The sequence below is a fragment of the Bos grunniens genome, chromosome 23 (genome assembly GCF_055505025.1).
Source record: "Bos grunniens cultivar Pamir isolate PY7600 chromosome 23, Bosgru_T2T1.0, whole genome shotgun sequence".
NCBI classification, from domain to species: domain Eukaryota; kingdom Metazoa; phylum Chordata; class Mammalia; order Artiodactyla; family Bovidae; genus Bos; species Bos grunniens.
Window position 1 is genome coordinate 4,882,406 of NC_141187.1, and position 20,506 is coordinate 4,902,911.

At 46.6% G+C, this 20,506-nt stretch overlaps 1 protein-coding gene across 1 annotated transcript in view; it reads left to right on the forward strand.

Moving 5' to 3' along the window:
- Positions 1-20,506, forward strand: part of DST (dystonin) — a 406,366-nt gene that overhangs the window by 160,754 nt on the left and 225,106 nt on the right. Inside the window, 1 exon segment of the mRNA XM_086370990.1 lies at positions 16,597-16,763. Coding sequence (XP_086227116.1) covers positions 16,597-16,763 — 167 coding nt within the window.

The window sequence follows — 20,506 nt, forward strand, 5'->3', positions numbered from 1 at the left end:
TTCACGAAAGGCAGCCAGCTTAAGTTCCATTCACTGTGGTACAGAGAGATCACTTGAAAAAGGTGGGTTTTCTGAAGATCCATCAAAAAATGACAGCGGTAGTCAGGAAAAGCAAAACACGGAAAGATCTTGCCTTCAGGAAGCACACCGTTTCCAGTTTGGAAAAAAGAGATGTCATTCCCTCTGTGATAATATGTCCTTCCCTTCCGAGGACACGAAGGAGGTAAGTGCAGCCAGATCCCGAGTTCACCGTGTAAATAAGGACTCCAGGTGCACACAGCTGCTGGAGGTTCTGCAGCTTGTCCTTCGTAGGTGCTCTCTTTATGGTCATCTCTGTGGAAGCTCTTGATGCATTTCACTAGGTTGGACTGTGATTTTATTTTTTGTGATGCATTCTTTAATCATGACTTTATTTTCAAACCCTTTACATTTTTGTTATTATTGGAAGACTTGGCACGTCTTTTGAATTTCTGTAGTTAATGTTTCCTGTTTTTTCCAATGGAATAGCCTTGGCAAACAGTAGTTAAATAAAAAAGACAGTTTTGACAAGACAGATGTAAGAGGAGACACTGCAGTGATCAGTCAGTATGGACTTGCTGATCCACAAGTTTGCTGATACAAAAGGCAAATTCCAGTTCTCTGTGTCCATACATAGGGACGCTCACATGACTGCTTTCAATTCCATGTGTGTTTGTGTGTTGGGGGCAGCAGGCACAGATGAAACTGACCAAATCTGTTCTCTCTGATACATGAGTTCCTCCCCCAGCCAAGTCTAAAATCAGAACTCACTTGGGCAGCGGGTCATAGGAATTTGCTTATGACTCAGACTGCCAGGAAGTTGCAATCTTTATTCCTAACACAGATATTTAGCATTAGACAAAGTTACTTCTCTGGGATTTTTACTTGTCTTTAAAATGTAAAATACTGATATACTTGCTGAGAAGCCCATCACCCAAGCAGTGTCCTGTACATGTTAGTAGTGGAAGTTGATGAGTTTTTCTTTAAGTTGATGGCTTTGCCTTTTAAGAAAAAAGTCCAGAAATAAGAGGTAAATGTGATACGAAACATTCGTGGCAAAGTCCTTGTGTTGTCGGGTAGAGATTCTTTGCCCAGGGACCAGATGCAGCTCTGTCCGGGCCAGTGTGCGTGGTCGTCGTTGACTTTCGTTGGCCCTCCCGAAGCTGGTTCCCTGTTTGCATCCACCCCCATCCTTGGCAGTGTTATGTCATGCTTTCTGTTTACATTTTACAGTGGTCACATTGAAAAAGAAAGCATCCGGTCTAGTCCGTTGTCTGTGTAGGTCTGACATGGATGGAGGTCAGTGTGAAAGAAAGCTGCTTGGTCGCTGTGTGTTTATGAATGTAGCCACTTGGCTTTGCTCACATATGTTTTCCATCTGTTTTTTGTTTGTTTGTTTGTTTTCACAATTTGGCTTCAAGGAAGCCTTACACATTTTGATGAGTGGAAACTTAAAATCTGTTTCTTAAGTGGTACATAAGCCTTTTTCTCCCCCCTTGTGTTATCTTCATGCCAAGGATTTTACCCCTTCTTTATACTTTGTGTAGCTAATGATTTTTGAAACTTCAATGGAAAATACATGTGAAAATAGGTCATAAACCTGTCAACCAGATTTGTTAAATAGTTGTGATAAGGAGGTACTTAACAAAGGCTCACATCTTCTATGGGAATGCAAAATGGAATAAATAGTCTTATTTTTTCACTTTTTAAACAATTTTTATTTTATACTGGAGTGTAGTTGATTGACAATGTTGTGTTCATTTCAGATGTACAGCAAAGTGGTTCAGTTATACACATACCTATAACCATTCTTTTTCAGATTCTTTCCCTAAGGTTATTACAGAATATTGATCCCCTGGAGAAGGGAATGGCTACCCACTCCAGTATTCTTACCTGGTTCCCTAAGGTTATTACAGAATATTGATCCCCTAGAGAAGGGAATGGCTACCCACTCCAGTATTCTTGCCTGGGAAATCCCATGGACAGAGGAGCCTGGCGGGCTGCAGTCCCTGGGGTTGCAGAGAGTCACGCACAACTGAGTGACTGACACTTCCACTTTCTCACAGAATATCAAGTAGAGTTCACTGCTGTACAGTAGGTCCGTGTTAATTATTTATTATATGTATATTAGTGTGTGTATGCTAATCCCAGTTCATAATTTATTCTCTCCCCCCACCTTCCCCTTTGGTAACCATAAATTTGTTGTTGAAATATCTGAGTCTGTTTCTGTTTTGTAAACAAATTCATTTGTATAATTTTTTAGATTCCGCATATAAGTGCAATCATGAGTTTGTCTGACTTACTGCACTTAATATAATCATCTCTAGGTCCATAGATGTTGCTACGAATGGCATTATTTTGCTCTTTTTTATGTGAGCAGTGTTACATATATACATGTGTGTGTATTCACCACATCCTCTTTACCCATCCACCTGTTCGTGGGTGTTTAGGTCATCCCCATGTCTTGGCCGTTGTGAACAGTGTTGCAGTGAACACCGGGGTGCATGTATCTTTCCGCATTATGGTTTCCTCTGGATATATCCCCAGGCTTGGGATCCCTGGATCGTATGGTAGCTCTGTATTTAGTTTTTAAAGGAACCTCCATTCCATGTTCTCCATAGTGTCTGCACCAATTTACATTCCCACCCACAGTGTAGGAGGGCTCCCTTTTCTCCACACTGTCTCCAGCATTTATTTGTAGACTTTTTAATGAGGGCTAGTCCTTATTTATGGCACCCCACTCCAGTACTCTTGCCTGGGGAATCCCATGGCCGGAGGAGCCTGGTAGGCTGCAGTCCATAGGGGTTGAGAAGAGTCGGATACGACTGAGCGACTTCACTTTCACTTTTCACTTTCACGCATTGGAGAAAGAAATGGCAACCCACTCCAGTGTTCTTGCCTGGAGAATCCCGGGGACTGGGGAGCCTGGTGGGCTGCCGTCCATTGGGCCGCACAGAGTTGAACACAACTGAAGCGACTTAGCAGCAGCAGCAGCAGTCCTTATTTTATCTGAGGATTTTGAGGTCTCACTTTGCTGTGGTCCACTTAAAGATGGTTCTGTGGCAAACAGAATCAGACCAATAGCTTGCTGCTCTTTGTCACTGCATTCTTCCCAGAACCTTGGAGGTGGACTCTGCCTAATTATCTTTGGTTAGAACTGTGCATGGCTCTTTATTTTGTATTGGATTCTCCATTTTCCATTTCAGAATTGGATGGACGTGAGAGCTCTCAGCCCCTACAATGTCCTGTTAGCCAGCATTTGTTTGCAAGACATAGTCCCTTCAAAATCTTTTTCATTGCTTCTCTATTTGAGCTATCTTTACACTCAGTTATGTGTAAGGATTGGGCTCAGTGATGTTTGAGTTAATCTCCAAATGGAATAGTGTACAATTCTTTGAACTTTTCTTCAGCTTCGACTTACTTTAGGCCTCTGCCTTGAACTTCCTAGTTCCTGTGATATTTGTCATTCTTGCTCTAGGTGACCAGCCGACCTCCCCTTTAGTCCTTGCCCCATCAGCTGACCTTGGGTGGTCCTCCAGGCTCTGGGGTTCTGAGAAGGGAGTTCAGCTGGCCCTCCTTGGGCACATACTGGATGTAAATGTCATAGTATGTTATAGCTTTGCTAGGGTAAGGAGGTATAAGTGAAAACAGAAGCATCGCAGAGTTGCATATTGATTTGGAAGCAGAAAACGCTTTCAGACTCATCGTCTTTTGATCATTCTTAAGAACTGTATTAAATAGAACTGTATTAAATAGGTGAAACAGACATTTCCTCTTTTCTGGAACTAAGAAATGGAAACTCGGGTTAAATAAGATCCTTAAGGCCGCACAGTAGATGTGAGTAGCTGAGTCAATGATGGCTTAGCATCCCACATGAACTGTCAGAGTTCTAAAGGAGATGCTGTGAGCTTGGGGCAGAGGTTGATGTTTCTAAGCGCTGATGTTCATTGGGGAGGGTGAGTGTTACCCACAGAGGTGGCCAGGGTGCAGCACGTTTAGGGGCAGGGTGTGATGAGCTCAGGGGCCCCTTCTTTGTCTGATGCACATGCTCCCTGGACTTGTGACGAGGAGCTTGCTGTTGCCCTTGAGCTGTTCCCACAAAGCTTTCTTCATCCTTAAGTTTCACAAGTCCCATTTCTTCACAATCTTGTGCTGATCTCCACAAAGATGGTTATTTTCTGTCTTTATGGGTTATTGTTTTTCTGACTGACCACGTATAAATGTTACCTAAGGAGCTCTTAAGCAATAAGCTGTGGGACTTCCCTGATGACCCAGTGGCTAAGACTGTGCTCCCAGTGCAGGGGACCCAAGTTCCATCCCCGGTCATAGAACTAGATCCTGCCACAAGTAAGAGTTTGCATGTTCCAACTGAATGATCCTGCGTGCTGCAACTACAGTCCAGCGCAGACACATAAATTAAAAAAAAAAAAAGTATATATATAGGTGGCTGGATGTCAACTGCAGTGATCCTGATACACAGGATCACTGCGGGCTGGTGATTCTGACGGTCAAGACTGTGGCCAGAGCGCTCATTTCCTTCCATGTTCTCAAGTGGCCCCTGGGGTGGTGGAGCCATCCCCAGATGAAGCCTTCCCCTGGATTTAACTGAATGACAGTATCTTCTGGTGGAATGTGAGAACACTGCTTATGTTTCAGGCACCCTCTCTTGCATTTCATGAAAACCACATTAAATTCTGAAAACCAGCCTCACCCTCGTTTTCCCCTCATCATGTGTTTTCTGGCAAGCGGTGTGGATCACGGGCCCGGAGGCAGGAGGTGTGAGTTCCCGCCAGGCCTTGCTGCCAGAGAGCCGGGTGCCTTGGATGCCTCCTGCGATTTCTCCAGGTCTCGGGTCCCCATTCCAGAAACGGAGGATGTGGGGCTGGTTGATGACATGACTATTAATAGGCATGGTGTTTGCGGAGCCCTGCTGCATGCTCGGCACCCCCACGGGGCTGTTCAAGCATCATGAGATGGTTCTGTCGTTCGCTCCAGTTACGGATGAGGACGTGGAGCCTCAGGAGACCTGATGACTTGCTCAGGCCTCTCTGCCGGGGTGAGGGAGGGTTTCGGTCTCGCCGGGGACTATCTCTAGCCAGGCTTAGAGCGGCTGCCACTTCCCCACCTTCCCCTGCATGCATCTCTTTCAATTCCTGCGAATCCGCAGATTCCACTGCACATCCTTGTGCTGTGTTTTCACCCCTCCCTCCAGCCCCCTCTTCTTTGATTTCTCTACCATTTATTCTGGGCCTGTTATATGTCTAACCAACACCAACACATCCCATCGTTTCTTCATTACAGATGTTGGGGGTGTGGCTGTAAGCTTAGATGCCCTGGAGGCTTTGGGGATCTGGACCGTGGATATCATGGTACTCTCTGTATGTTCAGGGGACACATTCCAAGGCTCCCAGTGGACTCCTGAAACTGGATAGTACTCAGCCCTCTCTGTATACACTGTACTTTTGCTGTACTTAAATACTTACAGTGAAGTTTAGTTTGCAAATTAGGCACAGTAGGAGAGTAGCTGAATTACTGCATGACTTTTGCATCTTAGGTCCATTATGAAGATAAGCGTTCCTTGAATACACGCACTGAGAAACCACAATCAGTTCAGTCGCTCAGTTGTGTCTGACTCTTTGCGACCCCATGAACCGCAGCACACCAGGCCTCCCTGTCCATCACCAACTCCCAGAGTTTACTCAAACTCGTGTCCATTGAGTTGGTGATGCCATCCAGCCATCTCATCCTCTGTCGTCCCCTTCTCCTCCCGCCTTTAGTCTTTCCCAGCATCAGGGTCTTTTCCAGTGAGTCAGTTCTTCATATCAGGTGGCCAAACCACAATAGTCAGTCTGATAACCAAGACATTTATGAAGTGACTAGTGGGGTGATTCCTCTTAGGGGTGGGACGGACTTGGACGGGGCAGGATTTTATCTCACTACTCAGAACGTTGTGCCATTTAAGACTTAAGAATTGTTTATTTCTGAAAGTTTCCATTAATATTTTCGGACTGTGCTAGACTGGGATCATTGAAATAACAGAAAGCCAAACTGTGGATCAAGGGAGAATTTTGTCATTTTGATATCCCACCCTGTCATACAGCCATGTAAACTAGTTCAGACTGACTTCTTTTCACCTTCCTTTTCTTTTCATACTTTGGTGAATTGCCGTGAATAGGGCAGTGGTGTGCAGGGAAAAGCCAAGGAGGGAAGGATGGGAAGGGGTGTGCATAGTGTACAAGTGACATTATCAGCATCTGAGTAAAAGGAGGGTTGGATATTTTATTAATTGACTTCCCATTGTATCAGAATAACATAATTCAGAAACATCTCAAAATGTTAGAATAATACATGAATAGTCAACCTTAGTTCAGTTCAGTTGCTCAGTCATGTCCGACTCTTTGCAACCCCATGGACTGGAGCCCCAGGCAAGAATACTGGAGTGGGTTGCCATTTCCTTCTCCAGGGGATCTTCCCGACCTAGGGATCGAACCCCGGCCTCCCGCATTATAGGCAGGCACTTTACCGTCTGAGCCACCAGGGAAGCCCATGGAAAAACCATAGCTCTGACTAGATGGACCTTTGTCAGTAAAGTAATGTCTCTGCTTTTTAATATACTGTCTAGGTTGGTCATACCTTTTCTTCCAAGGAGCAAGTGTCTTTTAATTTCATGGCTGTAGTCACCATTTACAGTGGTTTTGGAGCCCAAGAAAATAAGGTCTGACACTGTTTCCACTGTTTCCCCATCTATTTGCCATGAAGTGATGGGACTGGACGCCATGATCTAGTTTTCTGAATTGAGTTTTAAGCCAGCTTCTTCACTCTCCTCTTTTACTTTCATCAACAGGCACTTTAGTTCCTCTTCTCTTTCTGCCATAGGGGTGGTGTCATCTGCATATCTGAGGTTATTGATGTTTCTCCCGGCAATCTTGATTCCAGCTTGTGCTTCATCCTGTCTGCCTCATTGAAATGTAATATTTATTCAGAAGAGTTTTCTTTAACCAAGTCTTCTATGAATCTTAAGCTACAAAATTGTACTTAGAATTCAAGGACTAGGATAAATTCTAAGTATTTCTCCTTTTCTATAGTAGCTTTTGCTCTGTAGATTTTTAAAAATTAATTTATTTTTAAATTGGAGGATAATTGCTTTACAGTGTTGTGTTGGTTTCTGCCGTACAGCAATGCAAATCAGCCATAATTATACACACACACACACACACACATATATATATATTCCCTCTGTCTTGAGCCTGCCTCCCCCTCCCCACCTCACCCCTTAGGGTGTCGGAGTACCAGGCTGAACTCCCCGTGTGAACTCCCCGTGTCCCATAGCAGCCTTCCACCAGCCATCTGTTCTCCACGTGGTAGTGTGTATGTGTCATCGTTGCTCTCTCAGTTCGTACCCCCTCTCCTCCCCCTGCAAATCCCTTCTCTGTGTCTGTGTCTCGTTCCTGTCCTGCAAATAGGTTCATCAGTGCCGTTTTTCTAGATCTCGTAAGCAAAGGTCATTTGGTTTACAGTTGACTTAACTCATTTCTTTCTGAAACAGTTCATCTTTTTAAATGAAAATGCATTTATGGGTATTTTTTTTTTCTAGTCTTCATTTAGATTTCATAACCAGTTTGTGAAAATTTAGTTCTAAAATAATTGCACAGAACGTGGCTGTGTGTCAGCATTAAAATGTTTCTGTCTTTTCTGTTAAAGGAAGGACATGTCAAAGTTTCAGATCCTTTGCTGTACAAGAGAAATAGTTAAATCTATGTTAATTTATCCTGTATTTGAATAAGAAATACATGAACCTTTGCTCAAGGTGACCCTTAATGTAGAGCATCAGCACTTGAATTTTATCAGCTTTTATTTTGCTTTAATCCTCTATTTACCTCTTCCTTTTAGGGAGGCAGTTTTTTAACAAGATACGATTTTCAAAATACATGTGCCCTCTTTGCAGTTAAGAATATTTTATGGAGCCTTTTCACACATTTTTGAAACTTGGAAGCAGACACTAAAAATGTGTTGATTACATCGGTTTCTGCCAAAACAGTTGAAACATCGTTGAAGAGATTGTCTTTGAAAGCAAACATACAGGCTTGGAAATATTTGTGTGTTTTGACACATTCAGTATGGAATTTGCTTTTGCCTGACTAGAGTGTCCAGCAGTGTGAGTAAAAAATTGTTAGGAATAACCCCCAGTCTGGTGCAATCACTTCCGCTCACATGGGCAGGCACGGTTCTGAACCGTGTGTCTGTGTGTGTGTGTGTGTGTGTGTGTGTGTGGACATCTCCATGAGAGGAGACCAAAGCCCTGGAAGCCGTGGGGTTGGGGGTGGAACACAGGTCACCGCCCTCCGTGGCTCTGCAGTGCCTTTCCTCCCAAGGATCAGCTTTCACTCTTGAAATCATTGTGTTAACAGAGGTGGAAGCATCCTGAGATCACCTTTTCCAACCTCCTGCTTTCCTCCTTGGTAGTACCTGAACTCTCTCAATTAGAGTGTAAACTCTCTTGTAGATTTGAACACAAATATGTGAAGGAATTGAAATTCCGTGGATGGTGCTCGTGTCCAGCTCTCTGAACCAGTAGGGGTTTGGGTTCTGCAGGGAGGAACGTTTGACAACTAGCTTTCCTACACCCACCATGTCAGTTTTTGCTTCTGTAAAATGAGCTGGTTTCTCAGTAGACAAAACTCTTCCTGAAATGCCGTGGAGTGTCACTGTCGATTTGGTGTAGCAGAGGAAAGGGGACTTAGCTCTTGAGTTAGAAGACTTAAATGTTTTTTTTAATTAAATTTTTTTGTAATTGAAGTCTAGTTGATTTACACTGTTGTGTTAATTTCTGCTGTATAGCAGAGTGATTCAGTTATATATATACGTGTGTGTGTGTGTATGTATATGCACACATTCTCTTTTATGTTCTTCTGCATTATAGTCTATCACAGGACTCTGAATATAGTCCCCGTGTAGCGCTGTGCGGTAGGACCGTTTATCCCTCCCATATATGATAGTTTGCATCTGCTATTCCCCGCCTCCCCGACCTTCGAAACCACAACATTCTCTCTGTCTGTGGGTCTGTTATGTTCCATAGATGTGTTCATTTGTGTCATATTTCAGAGTCCACATAGAAGTATTGCCACATGGCATTTGTCTTTCTCTTTCTGAGATGTTTTCACTTAGTGTGATAATCTCTAGTTGCCTCCATGTTGCTGCAGATGGCGTTATTTTGTTCTTTTTTGAGGCTGAATAACATTCCGTTGTATATATGTGCCACGTCTTCTTTATCCATTCATCTGTTGATGGGCATTCAGGTCTTCTCCATGCCTTGGCTATTGTGGACAGTGCTGCTATGAACATAGGGGTGTGTTTATCTTTTCGAGTTACAGTTTTGCCTGGATATACGCCTAAGAGTGGGATTGCTGGATCATATGGTAATTCTATTTTCAGTGTTTTGAGAAACGTCCATACTGTTTTTTATAGTGGCTGCACCAACTTACATTCTCACCAGCTCTGTAGGAGGGTTCCCTTCTCTCCACACCCTCTCCAGCATTTGTTATCTGTAGATTTTTTAATGATGGCCACTGTGACCAGTGTGAGTATAGTCTAGTGTTGTATCCGACTGTTTGTGACCCCATGGGCTGTAGCCCGCCAGGCTCCTCTGTCCATGGGGTTCTCTAGGCAAGAACACTGGAGTGGGTTGCCATTTCCTTCTCCACCTTGACCCTTAACCCTTAACCACAGTCGAGTGGAGACATCTCTCCAGCACTGAGAGTGAGCACCCACCGGGCTTCCTGACCCGGAGGAAAGATCAGTCCGAGTTGGCAGGATAGGTGTCTATTCTAAATGTGAAGGAGAGAGTTCACTCTCCTCTTGCAGGTCCTGAGCTGGAATTTAGGAGCCTCAGGTCCGTGCCTCGGGCCCTCCCAGCCGGCCTGCTGAGACCCTGGACATGTCCCGGAGCCTCCTGTGTCCTCAGCTTGTTCACCAGTGAAACCAGGGGCTGACAGCGGGCTCCGAGATCTTCCAGTTAGAGTTCCCTGGATTCCTTAATCCTTTCCTATAGTCATAGCTTCTCTGAGTTATGTTTCTTAGTCCTCTCAGCCTCAGAGATGTTGCCTTTCTGCTGTTACATGTCTGATTATTTAACCTTTTCATAAATTCTAATTATTTTTTAAAAATTTAAAAATTGCCTTTGCCTTAGATAGAATTAAATATGATAAAACTGTGAATAGTCTCCTGGGGACTGTGTGAGTCAGCTTTGGAAATTGGCCCTTGGCGTGCCCTCCCTTCCCACATGCCAGAACTATGACAGCATAGTGGTAAAAAGCGGGTGTGGCTGCCGCCCAGTCTTCTCGTGGCTTTGACTTTGCTTAGAGGACTGAGGCTGGCAGCCTCAGCTGACCAGCACGGGAGGCTTGGCCCTCCATGCCTGCCCCCCCACACCTCCCACCCCCACCCCCCACCCCCGTCCGCAGGGAGGGAAGTCAAGTGAGCATTCTGATGGAGATGTCGGCTTCTTTTCTTGCATTGAAAAGACATTTCAAAACTATATCCCGGGTTAAGTTTATGACACTGTTACAGAAACGAGATGACACTTGGGTAGTGTTGGGCTCTCGCTGAGTAATCTCCAGGCCTGGGTTTGCTGCCGGGCACTCCTAGACAGTGGCTGGGGGTGTGGCAGTTACTGCGAAGTGACCTTAGTTGGAAACCTTTTATTTCCTAAGGTGACAAGGGTTACATGATAGGCTAAAACTCATTCATCCCCAGTGCAAACATGACACTTCTTCTGATGCTTCCTCCTCCTCCTTCCTCCCTACCTCCCCGTCCCTCCTCCCCTCCCCCTCCCTCCATTCCCCCTCCCTCCTCCCCTTCCCTGTCCCTGGCCTTCCCCTCTCTCCCTTCCCGCAGGTCTCCCACCCCTTGAGCACTTCAGTCTATGTTGAGCTGGGCATGGGGGGTGGGGACGCTCCAGGGGAGAAGCGGCCTGAGCAGAGCCCCTGCGGAGAGAGGGCGTCTGATGCCGTGTGGTTTGACCGTGGAACAGAAGGCGAATGGCCTGGGCCTGGGCAGACCAGCCAAGACTGACGGGGATCGATGTGTCCGTGGGGTGAGGGCACGGGTGTGGTGCGCGGAGCCTGTTTAGGAGACTGTTACTCACTTGACACCCGGGCTCGGTTCTAGAGGCGGGAGGCTCTCCTGAGCCCCGTGTGGTTCTAGGTCTGTCGTGGCTGTGTCTTAGGAGGGGTTGATGCTGACACGGGAACCTGGAGGTGGTGGTCTTGACTAAAGGTAGTTGCTTCTGCTCCCTACAGTCCCAGGGCAGCCTGCGACCCCCCAGAGTTCGCTGCTGTCTCTCCAGGGCACAGGAAGTGTGCAGGTGCCCAGCTTTGGCAGCGCTGACCCTTGGCGGGACCGCCCACGCTCTGCACCTGACCCCTCCCCACGCTGCACAGACCATTTCCTCTCCCACCTCCTGTGAGCAGAGTCACGAGCGCTGACCCCCTCTTTCTGTCTGCTCACCCCTTCTTACTTTCCATGGAATGACTGGGACAGAAGCCAAGACTCAACAGGCTGAAGAGTAAAGATAAAGGTTACAAAGTGCAGAGTGGTTTCTCCAGGTGCTTTACCAACAAGAGAGAGAGGTGGTGCTGCTGCTAAGTCGCTTCAGTCGTGTCCAACTCTGCGACCCCACAGACGGCAGCCCACCAGGCTCCCCCGTCCCTGGGACTCTCCAGGCAAGAACGCTGGAGTGGGGTGCCATTTCCTTCTCTGATGCATGAAAGTGAAAAGTGAAAGTGAAGTCACTCAGTCATGTCCGACTAGCGACCCCATGGACTGCAGCCCACCAGGCTCCTCCATCCATGGTATTTTCCAGGCAAGAGTACTGGAGTGGGGTGCCATTGCCTTCTCTGGATGGTGCTGAGTACAGAGGAAACCGGGTTTATGAAGGTTATTTGTTTTTACTCAATTTAGGATGGAAGAGACTTGGGTGTTGTACATACTGAGAGCAAACACCCAGAGGGGAGCCCCTCACAGAGACCCAGGGTGACAGGCCAGGGCCCTTACACGTCTCTCTGTCCTCTGTGAAGATGACGAAAGGCGATGCCAAACACAAGGAGAGCAGGCAGGTAGGCGCTTCACCACACGGGGGAGAGTGGACAGAAACTTGCGGAGGGATAGGAAGACTGGCCACTGAGGACACTGAGGAGAAAAGGCGCATTTCCTGGAGCCCCTGGCCGAGATCAGAGCTGGGGTTCAAGGAGGTGGTGGTCCACGTGGGACGCGGACATCCCCACAGAGGAGACAGCCTGCCTAGATCGGGGCTGAGGCTCGTCTGGGTGGCTGCAGGGTGAGGAAGTTGAGGACAGCGGGTGAAGTGAGGGGTCACGTGGTGGAGACAGAGGGAGGAGGCGGCGAAGCCAGTGGAGGGCTCAGAGACGGGGCAGAGTCGGGCCGGTGCAGGACTGCACGGTGCTGCTGGGACTCTGGTCGGTCCCACTGGAGCTGGGGAGCGGGAAAAATGGCCCTTGTTGTCGGAAGCCACAGACTTGCAGTGCACTGGATCAGGTTCAAGGTAACGAGATCCAGCTGAGGCTATGTGACTGGTCAGCATGGCGAGAAGGCTGAGACCTGTGAGGATGGGTCCCTGGATGCAGACAGGGACCCCCAGTGGATACTAGATGCTGGGAACACGGATTGTCTTGAGGATGGGAAGTAGATGGTGGCACAAGAGTGACCAGATGTGCAAAGGCGAGGTCTTTGTGCCACAGATAATGATCTAAGAGCTGCTGCTTCCCATCATCGGGGGAGGTGGGAAATGTGCCCTGCCCGTGTGCCTGCTGGTATCCAGGACTTAACGCGCTGTGGGGTGTGGTGGCGGGGGTTCAATGGAAAGGCCGAAGCAGGGTGGTGGAGGTGAGCAGATTTTGTTTCCTGCAGGATAGATGCTTCTGGAAAGTTGGGAGTGGAGGCAGACTGGGTCTGGGGAGAGGAAGCAGAGGTGAAAGAAGGTCCGAGAGGCTCTGTGGGAGGAAGCACGTGCCCTCCAGTGGCGGCTGGCAGTGACTCGAAGGAGAGTCACGCAGGCTTCCAGCGTCCAGGAGGAGCTCTGGTCTGAAACATCTTGTTTGTGTTGGATGCTGGCTGGCAGGTCACTGGTGAGAGGCCTGAAGCAACAAGTACTGCTCATCAAATGGTGGGAGAAGGTGACATTTGTAGAGTTTTCTACCTGCGGGCCCTGTGCTGAGCACTTAATGTAGGTCATCTTGTCTAAACCTTAGAAAGATGTTATTATATCATCATTTATGTTTCAAAAAGGAGGAAGATGGGTTTTAGGGAGATGATGTTAATAGCTCTAGGTCTTGTCTTTTAATTGAAGTAGAGTTAATTTACAGTGTTGCCTTGATTTCCAATATACAGCAAAGTGATTAATTTATATATATATGTATATATTCTGTTTTGTATTCTTTTCCAGTACAGACTACTACAAGATATTGTGTAGAGACCTCTGTAGGTCCTTGTTATTTAACTCTTTTATATATAGTAGCGTGTATATGTTAATCCTAACCTAATTTATTGCTCCCCCCACATTGCCCCTAGGGTGACCATAAGTTTGTTTTTTAAGTCTGTGAGTCTTTTTTCTGTTTTCTAAATAAATTCGTTTGTATCATTTTTTAAGAGTCCACATATCAGTGATACCATATGACATTTGTCTTTCTCTGTCTTCACTTAGTTTGGCCGTCTCTAGATCTGCCCACGTTAAGTGGCTCTGGGTCTTAATCCTGTTAGCAATTGCACTTGGGATTTGAACCCAGACAGCAGGAGCTGAAACCTTCTGTGATCTCTGTGTGCCTCTAGGATTTGGAGGAAGAGGCCTGGTTCCTTCCTAGAATCCCACCTGGCCTGCCATTGATGGAGGAGTCAGGTTGTTCTGCTGATTTTCTATTAGGAGTCGTGAGTGGCAACTTCAGATTTACAGTGTTTAGCATTTGGTTTATTTTTCTTTTTAATTTTTTTGCACCATATCTTAGATATACCTGCTGCTGCTAAGTCGCTGCAGTTGTGTCCGACTCTGTGTGACCCCATAGACAGCAGCCGACCAGGCTCCCCCGTCCCTGGGATTCTCCAGGCAAGAACACTGGAGTGGGTTGCCACTTCCTTCTCCAGTGCATGAAAGTGAAAAGTGAAAGTGAAGTCACTCAAGTCATGCTGGACCCTCAGCGACCCTATGGACTGCAGCCTAACAGACTCCTCCATCCACGGGATTTTCCAGGCAGGAGTACTGGAGTTGGGTGCCATTGCCTTCTAGGTACATATAAAAGTTAGATATACCTATGTAGGCAATGGTGAGTGGTAACAGTATATCTAAAAATGCTTTAACTTCCCAGTGGGAATAATAGTTGATTGGAAATTGAAGGAGAAGGTGAAAGGCTTAACTTATTAGTGGTCTTTGATATGTTAAAATTTGGTTCATAACATATTTGAATATACCCCTTAAAACTATAGCTTTTAAACTAGTGTCTGCATGTGCAGCGGTCTGATAGAGTGTATGTGAGTGTAACATGCTACAAGATTTGGGAACTTTCAGGAACTCATTTAATAAAATATATTATTTTCTCCTGCTTGATGTTTAGTCATTTTCAGGCCTGTTAACTCTTCTTCCTTAATCCTGGATGTGCTGGGCAGCACTGTAGCCTGTTAAACTTACCATATGGTTGAAATGTGTTGACTTTCCTTGTTAATAGGCAGTTACCTTTGGCCCTTGACTGGACTGGAACATTCTTGACCCTGCAGAAATCAGTCCCTGCCTCTACCCAGCTATTGCCCTTTTTTTTATACTGCTATAAATACCACCCTGTGTTCTCAGGTTTTCCAGAAACAGCTAGTTTTACTTGTACAGGCATAGATCTTTTTAAAAATTTTTATTGAAGTGTACACTTCTGCTTTACAGCAGAGCAGCTTAGTTATACGTTTGTGTCTACAGTCCTCTTCATATCCTCCTCCATTCTGGTTTACCGCGGGGTCCTGGTTCTGGTTCCCTGTGCCGTGCAGCAGGACCTTGTTGGTTTCCACCCTGTGTGTGATAGTTTGCATCTGCCAGTCCCGCACGCCCACGCCCCCTCTCCACTCCCCTCCCCCTGGCAGCCACACGCCTGTTCTCTGTGACCGGGAGTCTCCTTCTGTTTTGTAGATAGGTTCGTCTGTGTCGTATTTTAGGTTCCACATAAACGTGTCAGTGTGATCATCTCTGGGTCCGTCCATGTTGTGGCAAGTGGCATTGTTCCATTCCTTTGTATGACGGAGTAATATTCCAGTGAATACGGGCACCACATCTTTATCCATTCGTCTTTCTAGACTAAAGGGCTTTAGTCCGGGTTTTTAAGTTTTCTGCTGTCAGTTGCCTGCCTGCCTGTGTGAACCTCTACCTCTGTGTCATTTTTACAGTGTCTTAGCCTCTCAGACTTCAGACTGAAGAGAGTCTTAAATAGTCCGTGCTCCTGCCTGCTGTCCCCTGTTTTATAGAAGAGGATGCTGGCTCACAGGCCTGAAAGGACGTCCCTGAGTGAGGGGACCGGTGGCCAGCTCTCTAGGCCGGGTCAGACTTGAGGGGTTTTCCTTCCTATGTAGTATAACGCCCCCTGCCCCACCGCCTTCCTTTCCATCTGACCCTGGTCAGCCGCCTGTCCTGACCGCCCCGGCTTGGAGGGCGTCCCTGAGTGAGGGGACCGGTGGCCAGCTCTCGAGGCCGGGTCAGACTTGAGGGGTTTCCTTCCCGTGTAGGATGACCCCCCCCCCCCCCGCCCCACCGCCTTCCTTTCCATCTGACCGTGGTGGGTCGCCTGTCCTGACCCCCGGCTTGGCATCACCACTGACTGAGGGAACAGCTGTCTGCTGGTGTTAATCCCGGCTGGGGAGTCACTGTCTGACTCCTGCCAGAGTCACTTGGTGCCTTAACGTCATTATCAGCAGGTTAAATAGGACCCTTATCAAAGGGCCACGAGCAAATGGAGATCATGTGAAATGGTGACTGTTTCATTATCATTCAGTGGAAGAGATAAAAAAAAATAAGGCAAACAAAGTATCGGGAAAAATTATTTGATGAAAATTTCCCATTGGGTAAACTGAACGAAGCTTCATGAGAAAATCAGAAAGACTTCTGGCCAAACAGTTAAGCAGTGTGGTTAGTTGGAGAGGGGGCTGTTCTCCTTTTCTTTACACAGAATACCTGCTGGATCACATTCTGCTCTGAAGATGGGTAACGTAGATTAATTTGTAGGTTCTACTGTGACCCATTTGAACTTGGAAAAACATGTACTTAAGTTGTTTGAACAGATCTGATTAGTAAAAAGGAATGGAGACTTTTCAGTGCTGGGACATTTCGGTATAAAAAAAAAATGAGATGCTTGGGTTAAATCCTCCTTTTCTATCTGTTAATCTCTTTGAAACTCAGGTTCCCTCGATGGAGATGGGGGAAACATTGTCATCTTACGAGTGAGAGGAGGATTAAGTAAAAAGTGCTTGGCACATAGTAGGCTCTTAATCTGAGTTAGCTTCCTTCCTTCCTAATGGTTTACCATTCTCTGTTCCGTTTAGATATCTGATATCCATGTTACTGGTGAGTCAGAAGACATGTCAGCGAAAGAGAGACTGTTACTGTGGACGCAGCAGGCCACGGAGGGTTATGCCGGGATTCGGTGTGAAAATTTCACCACCTGCTGGAGAGATGGGAAATTATTTAATGCCATCATTCATAAATACAGGTATGAAATTTGAGTTTTCCCGCCTTTTGATAAATCTAAGTGTTTCTTTCATTTCCAAATTTTTTTTTAACAGCAACTACCTTGGCATTTATTAGTTGTCAGAAAGCTTCACAGTCGGTTTTGTGATCAGAAAATAAAGCAATACTTCAGTTTGTTTTCTCTGCAAAATTGTTGCATTTCTGAAACATAAAGGATCATTTGCTTTCTTAAAAGGTTAGCATTGCCACATGGTATTCGCAAGATCTGACCTCAAAAGCTTCTCAAGTTTTACCATCCACAGAATCTTTATTTGTAACTGAGACCCATCTGTTTTCCATCTAAAGCTTCTTCAGCAGTTTATAGCAAAGTGCGAGAAGTTGAACCAAAACAGCCATCATGGAACTTACCTTTATAATACCCTTATCAGCCTTTAGAAACACTTGATTCTGCCCAAAGTGTCTTAAAACCCAAGAATACTGGAGTGGGCAGCTAATCCCTTTTCCAGTGGATCTTCCCGACCCAGGAATCGAACTGGAGTTTTCTGCATTGCAGATGGATTCTTTACCAACTGAGCTATCAGGGAAGCCCCTTGATTCTGCAAAGGTATCTCAATTATTGTCTGGAGCTGGTGGCAGAGAGGAACAAGCTTATTTATTTCCAGGAAAAGCATAAGCTTATCATTATCTTTGAGTTGTTCTGAGAAAGCTTATACACTTGAAGCAAGCTTCAGACCCTCTCAGCAAAAACCTCTAGTTGATGAATTAAATCTTGGTAAGTTTTTAGTGACCCCTAGTAAATACATGGCAACCCACTCCAGTACTCTTGCCTGGCAAATCCCATGGACGGAGGGGACTGGTAGGCTGCAGTCCATGGGGTCGCTAAGAGTCGGACACGACTGAGCGACTTCACTTTCACTTTTCACTTTCATGCATTGGAGAAGGAAATGGCAAGCCACTCCAGTGATCTTGCCTGGAGAATCCCAGGGACGGGGGAGCCTGGTGGGCTGCCGTCTATGGGGTCACACAGAGTCGGACACGACTGAAGTGACTTAGCAGTAAATAAATAGAGAGAATATGCCATACTGGACATGTTCCATCCATATCAAACAATCTCATTCTCCTGATCCTCCCACTTCTCAGTCTTGGAGTTGGCATTGCTCGTCTCGCAGAGGTTAGCAAACCCAGCTTGAGAACAAGCTTGCTATCTTGGCTTGCTCCTCAGAGTCAGGCATGTCTGACTTTAATGATCTCAGGTTTGCGTTGTTCTTCACTGGCTTTGGAAATGAAAGGGAGCCATACTTCTCCCCTCATTTTCCTTCAAGCACATCACTGATTTCTCAGCAGTGTTGACATGTCACTGCTTTGGGATTCCCAGGCTTCACAGAATACATCTAGATTTTCTTTAGCGATTTTACTAGATGGATGCAATGTCAAAGTTTCAGCAGTGGAAATGATCTGTTGGCCAGTCAACCTGAAATGTCTCCTCATGTAGACAGGTTATTTCAAGAGGTTCTGTCCCACAAATGTGCCTCGACAATTGACAGGTCTTTGAGAAAACATTTTTATAGTTCAGCTTTCTCATTCTTCGCCATATATTGCATCATTTTATAATTAATGAGGAAAATAAACTAGGGCTTCCCTGATGGCTCTGTGGTAAAGAATCCATCTGCCAATGCAGAAGGCATAGGTTCGAACTGGGAGCAACTGAGCCTGTGGGCTACTGAGCCTGCACTCCGGAGCCCGGGACCACAGCCACCAAGCCCACGTGCTGCAGCTGCCGAAGGCCGTGCACCTGGGAGCCCGTGCTCCACAGCTGCCGAAGGCCGTGCACCTGGGAGCCCGTGCTCCGCAGCTGCCGAAGGCCGTGCACCTGGGAGCCCGTGCTCCGCAGCTGCCGAAGGCCGTGCACCTGGGAGCCCGTGCTCCGCAGCTGCGGAAGGCTGTGTGCCCAGAGCCTGTGCTCCACAGCTGCCGAAGGCTGTGTGCCCAGAGCCTGTGCTCCGCAGCTGCCGAAGGCCATGCACCTGGGAGCCCGTGCTCCGCAGCTGCCGAAGGCTGTGCGCCCAGAGCCCGTGCTCCGCAGCTGCCGAAGGCCGTGCACCCGGAGCCTTGCTCCACAGCTGCCGAAGGCCGTGCACCCGGAGCCTTGCTCCGCAGCTGCCGAAGGCTGTGCGCCTGGGAACCCGTGCTCCGCAGCTGCCGAAGGCTGTGCGCCCAGAGCCTGTGCTCCGCAGCTGCCGAAGGCCGTGCACCCGGAGCCTTGCTCCGCAACAGGAGAAGCCACTGCAATGAGCAGGCTGTGTCGCACACCTGGAGAAAAGCTCACACGCAGCACGAAGACCCAGAACAGCCAGAATAAATACGTAAAGATAGATAAAGTGATCAGGAAAGAAAACATTACAACCTGTGCAAATAAATTTGTACATTAATGAGAAGATTATTATTATACCATACTGGTTCCCAACAGGTTCTCTAGGGTAGCAAAGCTGGAACAAATAAGGGTTTAGCATATACCCTATTGTTTCTGCTTCCCATCTGAAAAGTGTAAGATGGTCACAGAATATTAGAACCAGGGGGAATCCTGAGACTCCCCTGGTGGTCCAGTGGTTAGGACTCCGTGCTGCCAATGCAGAAGCTCAGGTTCAGTCCCAGGTCAGGGAGAGAGCCCACCAGCAGGAATCCTGAAAGACACTGTTGTGCCCACATATTTTATGTATGAAGAAATGTGGCTCAGAGAAGGACTTACCCAAGATCTCTCAGCTAAACTGTGTCAGTCACCACAAGCTACACATTCTTTCTGACAACAAACAACACTTCTATCAATTAACACACCTTTTACTGGAGAGACGCCTGGATCAGGCAAGACTGATACAATGAGTAAAGAGTATGTATCAGTGAAAATGATATCTTGAGCCTTAAATGGTGTACGTGCATGGTAAAACACTAGAAAATACAGACAAGTGAAAAAAAATCACATTTCCACTGTCCAGAGATCATCACTCAGACACGCAGAGCTATGGTATGTGGTATGACTTTGAATTTTGTCAGTGACTTAGCGGACAGTAAGCTCTCATATGTAGACTCTATAAGTGGAGGACTGAGATTGTATACTTAGAGCACTGATGTTTAGTGAGGTCAGAGTTCAGACAAAGCCTTGTCAGTTTCTACGTCACAGCCTCCTCACCTAGCAACTCCAGTGCATAGGTGGGTTTAATGATGGCCAACTTTGGGGTGGCAAACAGTTTCCTGGTGAGAATTGCTGGATCTGAATGAACACTGACATAGCACCTGTTAAGGGCAAGGTGCTATCCTGAGCAGCTTACTTACGTTCATTCACTCAGTCCTGACAACATCCGTAAGAATGTCGTCCCCCCCGGTTACACACAGAAACCGAGACCAGAGTACATACTTGCTTCAAGTCACACAACCAGCGAGCGTCGGGCTAGGGACCCAAACCCCAGTGCCCAGCTGCTGTTCTTGTTCTTACAAGGCACACCTCTATTGCCTTATAAGAAGTGAAATCCACAAAAATTCCTTATTGAAAGCAATGTCATTCTTGATTTCAGTTATTTTTCTCAGTTTTGCAAGGAGTTTGTCATGCTCTTGAAGAGCTGAGTATCTTCCTGTGAGAGTAAGTCCAAACTCTAACTCACTGAACTGACAGAGTTACTTGGAAATAAAAGAACAATTATATAAAACAGTTAATATCCTGCTAACTTGCTGCCTGTGAGGCATTCTGTTAGACGCTTCCTCTATATTGTCGCA